Below are 12,613 nucleotides of genomic sequence, written 5' to 3'. Positions count from 1 at the left end.
GATAAGGATTGTCGCTGTTGTACAAAGTACGCGCGTCGTCAAATCGTAACATTTTTATTCTCACGAAATTTCCTCGTAACGAGAATAATATTAAAATAAAAATATTAATATAAAAATATTAAATAATATTAATATTAATATTATTAATATTAATATTAAAATAAAAGATATTTACTTCAGTTGCATGAGATCGCAAGTAATAATAATAATAGTTTCACGTATGCGCCTCAACTTTGCACGTCTCAACTATGCGATAAACCTCTATTCGCCGCGCTTAATTCGCAAAACCGGAGATACATCTATGCACCTGTGCGCTATGTATACCATCGTCGGAACACAAAAGGCTAACTTCCTAATCTCTACGGAAGTTGCGCCGTAAACTGCGCGGCGCGACCGGAACTGAATCGATGCTCGACGACCTCGAAACCGCGACGTGCTTTCCGCAGACATCCCGGAGACTCTGAGTCTGATCCAAGAGCAGATGCTACGAGCTGAGCCAAACCGAGCGGCTGCCATCCGACACGGATTGTCGGTCCCTTCGAGTCGCTTGTCGGTAGGGCCGCTCTCTTCGTGATGCCGGCTGGCGTTTTCTGTCAGTCGTCGGTAGACTGCGGAGCTAGCCGGTCGATTGGGACCGCCCGTGCGTAAAAAATAAGCGCTCTCTGGCTTCCGGTAGTGCACGCGCCATCCTCGATCCGACTTGTCACTGATCGATCAGTTCAGTCATACAAGATACAGAAGAAAAAGAAGGGATTTTTAAGGGATGATGAGAATCGGTAACGAGTTCGTCGGCGTAAACACGTAGACCCGCGATCTATCGAGTCGCATTCCGCGACAGGAGGGTGCCCGTTGATCCGGGGTGGATCTCGACGGGAGATCGTGAGGCCTCTGTGTATCGTAACATGGGGTCGAGCCGTAAATAATGGTGACCGGCACGCGATACGACGCACGACTTTCGTATAACGTTACGATCGGGACGTAAAGAGCATTAATAATCTTGCTGTACATGAACGAAAAGAGAAAGGGAGTGTGTTCCTCCGGTATTTTTTAATTAAGTCCTATCCTTCGCTAACGAGATCTGCTCTTTGTTTGACAAACCGTGGACTCTGTATCTTTCTTAAAAGATGGCTTATCTTCATAATCCTGTAGGAGGTAGCATATATTATTGATTAAAGAGCGCATTAATTATGGATTCGAAGATACTGATATAGTGCAGCGGTTTTTAGAAGTCGAGAAGACGGGATCTGCGAACAGTATCGTTGATGACAGCGAATTAAATTTTTAACAATGGATGTGCAACCGTTAATTTTCGAGTCACGATGAAAAATTGAAGCGATTTTCTGGCGCAAGACCAGACCGAGACGGCAAGAAAACTAGACGCTGTCTTATAACCTACTATGATCGATGAGAACGGAAGATTATGATCTGAATTTCTCAGGACGCATCGATTAAACTTTGACGTGTCGTCGTTACGAGATGAGAAATGACATTGTATGCTCGCAGGGTGTAACGCAATACGATAATGTAATAAGCTTCTGATATATACATACATAATAGCCGATGATAGACGATAATGATTCTATGAATATTTCATAATAGCTTAACGAAAATCGGAGCACAATTCGCGTTTCGGAGCAAAAGACGTTTCTATTATGATGTCATCGAACGAGAAGGATTATTATTCAACAAAGCTCGATAATTTTGATAATTAAATGACAATTTTATATAAAGTATTTCTTTCTCGATCCTTTCAATTTCGCAATATGGTTTACGGAATATCAATTTGTATTTACCAACTACGCGCATTTTTCCGCGGTATATAATGTATACTGTATCGCAGAATTGAATATCGATCGAATACGCGGTGTGCTCGTCTTCAGCATCTTCCACGATAACGCGAATCGTGACCTAGTCCAGGCGCGTATAAAATCGACGATAGCGAACTGGACAGCCGCCAGTCTTGCGAGAGCCGCGCGCGAGAGCGGACGTCGCTCGTTTTACGCCGATGCGGTGCCACGTGAGGGAAAAGCCAGGAGGAAAACTTGTTCGCGCGCAGCTCCGGGATATGTAACATTTTCTTCCCGTTTCTTCCCTCCCGTTGTGGACTTGCGTTATCGCGTCGAGCGACAGAAATGATGTGCATCGCACCGGAAGTGTGGCGGAATTAAACGAGCGAGATCGAAGTACATGGGACGTATCTAATAAGTCATCGGATTTAATTTTGTCGGGAAAAATACGGGAAATCGATCTGTGCTGATCTTCTCGCGGATCTTCGACGCAGGACAAAACGAAAAAAAAAATTGAAAAATCAAACGAAACGTCAAACGAAAAAGAACTGAAACATAAATCAAAATTTCCAACGAATGTGATTCTATTTGCTACTTTGTTAATGAACAATATAATATAAATAAAAAATCAATCTTTTCTATTAGAAGATTCTAAAGATGCAAGGATAAATACGGAACTGTATTAATATAAAAAATTCTCAGAGAAATAATCAAATACAATTACAGAATCATAACATTTAAGTGTGTCAAGTAAAAGGAATCTTTTCATTAAATAACAATATAAGTCGAATAATGAATCAACAACAAAATTACATGCTTCCATCGAACGAAATATGTGGTAACCGCATTTATTACATCGCTAATTGCATTTATTAAATTTTTAATCGGGACCACACTTATATTGAGAATTATGACTGTTTTATGAAATTAAGTACGAACGTTCTCGAGCAGAGCTTAAAAATAAAACGAAAAAAAAGAAAACGAAGAATTTCCAAAGGACGGAAGGTTATTCGAGATATCCCCATTGAGGCTTCCGGTATCTCATGTAGGATATTCTCAAAAGGTTTACGCTGACAGACCTTGAAAGTACTTCCGCGTGAGGTGTGAATATAGTTATTATGAAGTCCCTGAAGAGATTGAGCAAACGCTTTTAGAGTTGCCGCGCGGATAAAACTTCCATTACACCTGAGACGAAACCAATTCTTCATAAGGGTATCCCGGAAGGATCTTCGCAATATCTCGCGCGCACCTTTACTCCATCAAAAGTTTCACCCCTCGCGGCAACTCCCGTGAAAATCAGAATCGCGAAAATCCTGTTCGCGAACAACTTGAAAAAAGTACATATTTCTTATACGTAAAATAAAAAATTATTTTCCATCGAGAAAGTATAAATCTCATCGGTGAAGATACTCTTCTTGGGACTTGAGAGAAAAACTTTTATAAACTGTGCAAAATATTATCCCTCTCTCTAGAATCTCTACAATATTATCGTCAAAGAAGTTATTTGCGTCGAACTTTCAAGAAGATTAAGAGCATCAAATTATTACCAAGTCTTTAATTCTCTGGAGACGTAATTTTCGATTTCCCGATTTTACAAGAAACATCTGATAGATTTATTTAAAAAAATCTGCAATAGTAGGCTCCCCCAATAATAGAGGGAATCCCATCGTACATTGCGAGATGCACCGGACACGGAAGAGTTTCGAGAAGACGAGTGAGAAGTTCTGGGAATCTTAAGCAGCGACAAAAAGGACGGAAGAGGCGAAGAAGAATCACGAAAGAAAAGAGGCAAGAATTGCAAATAACAAGTAGAGACGAGGAAACGTTTCAGGAATGCCGTGGATAAAATGTTTGGGTGGTGGAGGCGGAAAGGCCAGGAGGGGCAAGCCACTCAGCGTCAGTCAACCGATCCACCTGCTCGTCAAGGTAAGATTCCTCTCGTAAAGTTTTCCGCGCGATTTTCTCGCGGCGAATCTTGGGACGAACTGAGCGAAAATTCGATCTATTCAGGTCGTTTCTTTCGAAGAGGATTTTTCGGAGTCCAATACCGATGTCTTTTATGGAGTTTCTTCAAATTACAAAGAGAGATAAAGCAGAAAAAAATATATAAATATCCATAAAATAAAATAAAGTACATGTTTAAAGATAAAATTGTAAACTTTTGATTATATATCCTGTTAATGTTTCTAAGAATAACAAATTATAAAAGGAAGAAAGTAAATTTTACTTTACTTTTTATATACTTTAGTTTATATAATTTTATAGAAATTAAAAATCAACGAAAAATTAGAAGACAAGTTAATCGCATTGAAATGGAGTTTAATAAGAGATACATATTACATGTACTGCAAAATTGCAGTAAATTGCAAATTTATGTGGCATATAAATCTAGATTCCCACATGTATTATTTAAAAATACATGCTCGAGAAAGTCATTATAATTGAATTCATAACAGTAACAAAAACGGTAATACTTTTACTTGATTTATTCGATATCATAGCACATGGCCTTGCCGTCTTGTAGCTATCAGTTTTTTTTAACAAGCCTCTTGAATTAAACGAGAGATATTCTGGTTCCCATAGTGCTTTATTGCGATGTAATTACGATGTACAGACGAAACGTGGAATGTTTCTCTCGTAAAAACTTAGTTCGCTCAATTCGCTTATAAAACAGAATTTGGGTTTTAGAGTACGATTGTTCTCGATTAAATTAAGTAACAATATACATGAGTTATGATAATTAAAATGTGAATATTTTTAGTTTAATTTGAAAATCGCAATTTATGTCAATTGTCGCAAATACAAATTTACTATTAGATTTAAATTCGATACTTGTCAGTGCAAAGAAACGCGTTATTATTAAAGAATTATTAAAATTTTTTTTTATTAAAATACAATGTAATTTTGGAAATCAAATTTTAACTAATATTTTAATTTCTTCCAATTCGTGACACGTGTGTCTCTGGCATTATACTTCATTATCCTTCCGAGAAGCAGCATCCTAAGGTCAAGTTGTTTAATCCTCGGGACCTGATAAGTCTCGCAATAAATCCTAATATTTGTTTCCCGCCACTAATCGTCGTTTGTTGTCAGTTTTCTTCTTCATTATCGTTGACTGTTTTTCCCATGAATATCAAGTTTAAAGATACAGACAATAGAAAAAAATAGAATAGACATTAATGAACTATATTTTACCACTAATAAGTACGATAAAATAAAAAAAAGGAGAAAGAAGCAGTCTTCTACGTAATGTGAGAGAATGTAGGAGGGTTTCCGCTTAAGGCAACGGTTATTAGGCAGTTTCTTTATTCCTGAGATGCCGTAAGATCGAGAGATACAAAATCTCCAGATGACGGAGGGACACCGAGGTGGTCAACATTTCTCCTTCCCGCCGGCTAGCTGATTTATTAATTCTCCACGACGGCCTTTTCCTCGGTTCCGGGCCCCTTTCGACGGACGCCCCGCGGGTACCGCGATCGATTCGACGATATCTTGGGCACGACCCAGCAATTAAGCCGGTAATAACAGACGCGATGTTAGCCACTTGTTAAAATTACAACGAGCCCCGAGTCGTGATACTCGTTGCACGAACAACTTGCTGAAACAACTTTTGTACGATATCATTGTTCTATTGCTTTGTAATTGCTATACAAGAGTGCGTAACATTTCCGGATACGTAACAAGAGCGTGTAATATGCTTTGAGGATTTTGAATAAGCGCAACAATTAAAAATGATTTATATGCAAAACATAAACATTATTCGGATTTAACATATTTCCTGGTGTAATAAGAATTCAGATATTTTATGTAAACTGCTGTGTGTTATTGCTCTATAAAATACGTTTATGACGTGAACTTTATTTTGAAATTTACAACAGGAGTAAAATCAATCTTGAATAACAATAAAAAATCATAATTATGATAAGGAATAAATCATAATAATTAATTCGGAGAAATTTGACTTTAAAAATTATACAATGATTCAATTTTGTATGCATATTATTTTATAAAATACCCAGACAACATTTTTGCGAAATGAGATAAAATTACAATACAGGAAGCAAAAAATGCTATCTTGGTGGCACGAGACAGCATTCGTGCGAAAAGCTCGTGTTTCAGCTTTCTGGTCTTCGCATACCGTATGTATCGAACAAGCTGTCCCAGCAGTCGTGCACACATAGACATCATCAAAATACAACGTCATCATGATCGCGTTGAAAAAAAAATGTAATATTGGACGATTTCATTAATTATACAATTCGAACGAGTCGCATTTCTTCGTTGATAAATCACATGAAATTGCGAGATATTGTCATAGAAAATAAATTAATTCCCGCGCAATTCATTGTGATCAATTCACATCACACGTTTCCGTATTTACATATTGTGCACAGCAGCACCGTTACAATGAAACGCGCGTACACATAAATTGCAAAAATAAACGTACCGGTAATTGAATATCGGGGTCGCTCATCGCGAAACAGTAAAATGGTGGAAGATCAACGATTCGATTTCCATCAATTATGAATTTGCTGGAACTAATAGAAAAAAATAAAATTTCATTTGGACAAATGCATAGAACATTTTATTCAACTCTTGATTCAATTTTATCTGAGATAGGCGTACCGACATGCATGAATAAAAACGCTAGTTGATTTTGCAGAGTTATTCTAAAACAGTTCTCGATATGATATTGAGCACATCCTTACATTTTCTTAAAAAATTCTAATTATTAAACATTTAAAAATTTAAATTAAATTAAATTATTAAAAAATTATTTTAAATAATTTATTTTGTTTTAGAAAAACATATTTATATATTTACACAAGAACATGCATTTTTAAAGAATTTTAATTCTCTTAACAGTATTAAAATAATTTTAATCGTTAGCAGAGAAAATATGCCATAAGTAAGATCGACAAAAAAATGACAAGCATTAAGAGGCAATTACATAATACTAAGTCACTTATGGCAGCGTTTTATTAAAGCGGCACTTTAAACGCGATATGATATTCTACGGAATTATTACAACCGGAGCATTATTTCTATCTACATAAAATGACGTAAATACGCGAACGTAAATTATATGGTTTGGTAATATGTACATATACGATGAACGCGATAGCAATGTGAAATTGTATGTTTGTAGAAATACCGTTTATTAATTTAATGCCTTAAGCTTCTTAAAATATAATAAATTAATAAACCATATTATTAAATATTTTTATACAGATACAGATTTAAAATTCCGTTGTTGAAATGCAATATTATTTTCATTAGTTTCGAAATATCCTTGCATCAAATAATTATAAAATATATATAAATTCTTTTGCTAATATAAAATTTCATATAAAAAACCGTAATTTTTAATCTATAAAGACACGCTCTAAAAAAAAGTATAAAATTTCGCAATCAATATTGAGCCAATCTATGAAGATTGTATTTGGGAGATATGACGAGAGAAAGAGAGAGAGAGAGAGAGAGAGAGAGAAATGTTTTTCCCGATACTTGTGTATCTGTCGGTGCTTCAAGTCCGGTCCGACCACCATGATTTTCCAGCGGCTTCAAGTTGGCGTTTCTGAACGTTCATATACAAGAGAAGGAGAGAACCGAGCTCTGTTATTATAACCGTACTATTATCGGTACCGACACACGGCGATACACCTGCACGCGTGTATGCACGCGCGTACGAAATACCACCCACTGTCGTCGTCATGCGCGCTCCTTCGCGATCGGCAATTAAATTAGCGGACCCTTCGGGCACGGCCGATTTTTCCGCTGCCCACGCGGCGATTCGTTCCCGCATGAATAATTGATATTTTCCGCATACAGGAACATATATGTGCTCCTTGAAATTTTAATAAATTAAAATCCCTGGATTTAATGGAGATTAAATTGGAATTAAAATGGCACCATGGATGCATCAAGTATTATATATAATTTTTCAATTTCAGAAGAGTACAAAAAGACGGATATTATCATTATTAATGCGGAAAATCAAGAATATGATAAAAATATTATATTCATATAGTGATTTCATATTGAGATTTGGATTAAAAAACAATCAAACGTTTTCTTCTATTTCATTTATATATTTCACTCAAAATATCTGAGATTAAGATATAATAATTAAAATATTATTTCAAATATTATTTTACTATTAATGCATAAAAATATCACATATGCTTTCCGATGGATGTGAACTCTTTATCCTAACGAGAGAGGTAAACTACTAATATATTGTGTCACAAGAGACATGTATAAATGAAATAATATTGTTTTCTTTTAAGTGATATTTTCTGTTAGTTTTGTAACACTCTCCATTTTTTTAGCCTCAACAAGCAATGCAATATCTTTCCAAAGGTTAGATCTCTTCGTACGTTGTCGATTCTACCTACGCGCATGAACACACTCTGCTTTGCGGTACGTTTACTCCAGGCTTTGCTCAATACCTTACGTTGTTTGCTCTTCGCACACGTATTTTTCTTACACCTCGTGGGCGCTATCATAATATTGCCTTACATAGCTTTTCCATACTTATCTCGATACACAAAACGCAAATGCGGTCATAGTAATAAGAACGGCTCTCTTTTATCACTGATATGAATATATCATATAGAAAACCAAATCTTCAAGTGGATTATTTCATATGGAAATTCATAGCAGGTGCATCACGTATACGTAATTGATAGCTTCGCGCATTCGCCAGTTCGATGTTTCAGGGACCATGATGATTACGTGAATTTCCTAATCCTCGATGTAAATTGCAAGGCCTGCGGGTTTGTAAAGTCGTGAGCGTGTCCGTTAACCTTTCGACAAAGATTTACTAGAGTTTTCAGGAATCGATCAGATATAATATGCGGTTGTTTCAATATAGATCCAATACTCTGTAGAATATAGAAATCAATCGCTTGAAATGCGTGTCTATTTGCCAATCTTGGTATTTGCGATTTCGATCGGTTACGCATAATGTATAGTTTAGACCGCGGAAATAATGCGAATTTTTGCAAGACTTGCTTCTATCATTCCTGTTATGGTTCGATGATTCTCGTAGACTATGAAATTATCGATTTTTACCGAAATATTAAAAGTTATGGTGTTAATTAACGTTCAATACATGCGCTGATGATTAGACTATAACTTCTTTAATCTTCTTTTTTCGAAGATCGGTGTTAATCAAATGCAGGACGAATCTTAACAAGATTAGAACGAGTCAGTCAATTACGCAGCGGTTTTACCCTTGTCCTATTTTTAACACCAGGGATGTCTACGGCGATTTTAGATCGCAGAGCAAAGACAAGGACTCCCTCGTTTCCGAATATAAATGTTAAAAATAACAACGACGGTTTTTGTTCTCCTGTTTGTCTTCGTCGCGACGCGTCATCTCTGTAGAACTATCCACCAGTCTGGCCGCGCATATTTTTATAGTGTTCAAAATTGCAACGTAGATGATTCAACGCGTAACAAAGATACTGTACAAACAGTACTTTTTTCTATTATTAAAATTTAACATTGAACATTCAAAAAATAAAGTATATAATATTTTTTTATCTGTGTTTGTTTATCATATTAAAGAAAATAATAAGAATATTGTAATATAATTTAAACATATATAATATTTTAAAATGTTTTGGAGAGAGAAATTTTAATTTTGCAAAACTATTAAATTTTATCATGTTTTTTTGTAATATATGAATAAAAAATAATGCTTAATTATTAAATAAATAAAAAATGTATCTGTATTTAATAATAATGATAATATTATTAAATACATACATATTTGTGTAACAAAGTGAAACGTGACTTGATTAAATAAATTGTATCTCCTTTGCTTGAGATTAAAATTATATTACAAACTATCACAGTGACTCACGTTTTCAGTTTACAATTAAATTGAATTGTAAGCTTGAAACTTCCAATTAAAGAGAAAGATGATTGCATTAAATTTCTTCTATGTTAACTCTTTGAATATCTGACAATCAAAAGAATGCGCCTTTTAATTTGAAACACACCAAATTGTAATTCGTTTGTATAATAAATAAAATCAAGATATAATAGTGACCTAAATATACAGTCCGGAACATTTGCGTCATTTTCAGACTCGTAAATTCGAATGTATATTCAAATATATGTATCAATCCTGTCGAAAAATCGAGGTAAAAAAAAATATATATATAACATATTTAAATAATTAAAATAAGCCAAAAAATAAATTACATTATTTTTGTATTTACTTAAATTTCCCCAGTAAAACTTGAAATAAAACTTGTTATAAATATCGTTAAAAATGAATATATCTTTTAAGCTCTAACAAAAACAAAATATTTATAAATATCATGTTGTTATTTATCTCATTAAATGACGATGACTTATATCTGTCTTATTAAATGACGATGTTGATGGACATAACATGTATGAAATTATCTCACTTTTACAAAGTATGACTCGTCTAATTCTTCGCGAATAGCACTCAACTATTCATTTCGCCTCGCGCAAAGCTGTCTTTCCACGTCGCGGATTAAGTGCGAATGATATCCGGAAAGAAAGAGCACGACTATTAAAGAGACTCTTAACAAGCATTAAGTCGCGGAGATTGTATAAAAAGAAGAAAAAACGAACGGACAAATGCGAGGAGAAGATTAAATCGCGCGATATCACGGACTCAACATGACGATTGGCCGACCTCTCGAGATTCCTTAATTACAGTTGCACAATTAAAGGTCTACAATTAGGATATAGTGACGTATTCTTGCGTATCATTATCGCAATAGATCAACTTTCTCATTGAGATGATATTAGGTTTTTACGCAAGAGCTCCTCAAGATTGTATCGAGAGAAAGTCTCGTGTCTTTTTAATCCATTTTTAAATTCATTTTCACCATTAATCATAAACACAATAGCTAACGACACTCTTTCGCAAGTGCTCTAGTTGGGAAAATATATATCGCGAGAGTTTTAGTTGTTTTATTCCCACGCTCATGCTTATGTGCACAATGTAATTTTAATTACGCAGACGTCTTTAATTAAATACGTTCTTCTAATTAATATTTTGCAACTTTTTTATATTATTGTTATTATTTTATATATTCTGATTGGCCATTGTCATCAAGTGACAATCAGCTCATAAAATTTGCAATACTTTATATTCTTATATATTATTGTTCCATGACGACAACAAAATTGTTAGCGCATTGTTTTCGAGATTAATTGATGTTTATGGCCAAGAAGCATTCCATGCTAATGTTAAGCATTATAATAATATGTGATATGTTATAAGAATAAATCAATGATTTAATTATAATCGTCTAGACGCTAAATCCTTTATCAATCACATATAGAAACTGATTATTGGATAGAATTTTTGTCTGGAACGTTTCTATTAAGAATTTTTTATCCGGCAGCCAATACAAATTTTTATCGTATAACCCTAATATCAGTCTCATGTAATATGTCATTTGATAAATGACTACAGTGTTAACATTGGTATGCCAATCGCGATAAATAATTTTTTATCATTTCTATACAACGAGTTAAGAGAACCTTTCATTAATATGCTCATTTATATAGAATCTCATATATAGATAGGTATTTTCTTCAGGCAACCTATAATTATTTCCTATAATACAGTATCATTAACGCTAGACGTGCAAAATAATTTCTGCCATATTAATTACATGCTTCTAACGGAATAACAAATTCCAATGACGACGCCATCATTTCTCATCTATCTCGTCGCGATTTCTCCAATTGAGTCTCGTATCTTGTGAAAGAGATATCGACCTGGCGTGTACATCTTTAAGACCGGACATTGAGCAATGGTAATAAGGAAGCCACGATTGAAAAGCAGAATATCCATACTGCTCATACGATGTTAAAATCATTAGTTCATTGTTGTGAATAATTGATATTCGGCTGAGCCATCGTCGGCTTCAAGAAAATCAAAAGCTCTGTGTATGACGAATGATATGCATTTAGTATGTCAGACAAAACTTAACGTTTTTTTATCTCCATCGATATTGCTTTTTTGGAGCATATATTAGATTGCAATAACATGCCAAAAATATCTTTCTGAATTTAATCATTATTTTATAATAAAGAAATAATAAACTTTTCGGATTTAATTATTACATATTATTATATATCACATTATTTATTAACAATCTTTCAAAAATATTATTTATATAACTATCTGTATTTTTTTGTTTCTTTTTTGTGATCTTCTCATTAAATATTTATGTTATTTCAATTAAGGATTCAATGGATGTATTCTTGCGCAAATGTAACGATCATGCATTTTTTGAGGTGTCAACGAATGTCTTAAGTGAACGCGTGATAATTTATCAGAAAAACTCATATCAGCAAAAAGGTGAATCTGAGAATACTTGCCGTCGTGCTTATGTGTAATATGATAATCCGACAGACAATACTAGGAAATGTCAGGGTGGTAAAACGCGAAGTTTTCCCATACGATTCTTCGCGAATGCAAGGCGTTTACGATCGGCTTAGCCTGATGTGGGAAAAATCTCTCAGCGCAGCGGCAACGACGACGTTCCGAGTTTATGATCGGTTACCTGTGTCTGACAAAAATAGTTTACGACTACATGTCGTCGGGCTCCTTCGCTCTCATCTTATCGGCCTCCTCGCGGACCTTTCCGGCCGACTGAAATATTTTAATACGCGTGCGGTTATATTTATCGCGCTCGTATCATTCCAAGTTAGCGAGTTGATCACTATCAGGATGGGATGTAATCATCGCGGGATTATGTGCGACGAATGACGGAATCTAATAACGGGCGGTTTTCGATCGTTAATTTTGATTGCACGAA

At 34.8% G+C, this 12,613-nt stretch overlaps 1 protein-coding gene across 5 annotated transcripts in view; it reads left to right on the top strand.

The window, feature by feature from the left end:
- Nucleotides 1-1,935: 1,935 nt before the first annotated feature.
- Nucleotides 1,936-12,613, top strand: part of By (focal adhesion protein tensin) — a 161,792-nt gene continuing 151,114 nt past the window's right edge. For 2 of the 5 annotated variants that reach the window (XM_083097614.1, XM_083097613.1), the window contains exon 1: nucleotides 1,936-3,713. In XM_083097614.1, the coding sequence (XP_082953740.1) occupies nucleotides 3,621-3,713 (93 nt within the window). In that variant the 5' untranslated portion in view covers nucleotides 1,936-3,620. The remainder of the gene's footprint in view (nucleotides 3,714-12,613) is intronic. The other 3 variants (XM_083097617.1, XM_083097615.1, XM_083097621.1) reach the window with 2 other exon arrangements.

Source organism: Camponotus vicinus, unplaced genomic scaffold (assembly GCF_025532165.1).
Source record: "Camponotus vicinus isolate PSW18456_S1 unplaced genomic scaffold, iyCamVici1.0 SCAF_4, whole genome shotgun sequence".
NCBI classification, from domain to species: Eukaryota; Metazoa; Arthropoda; class Insecta; order Hymenoptera; family Formicidae; genus Camponotus; species Camponotus vicinus.
This window is presented reverse-complemented; position numbering and strand designations above follow the sequence as displayed.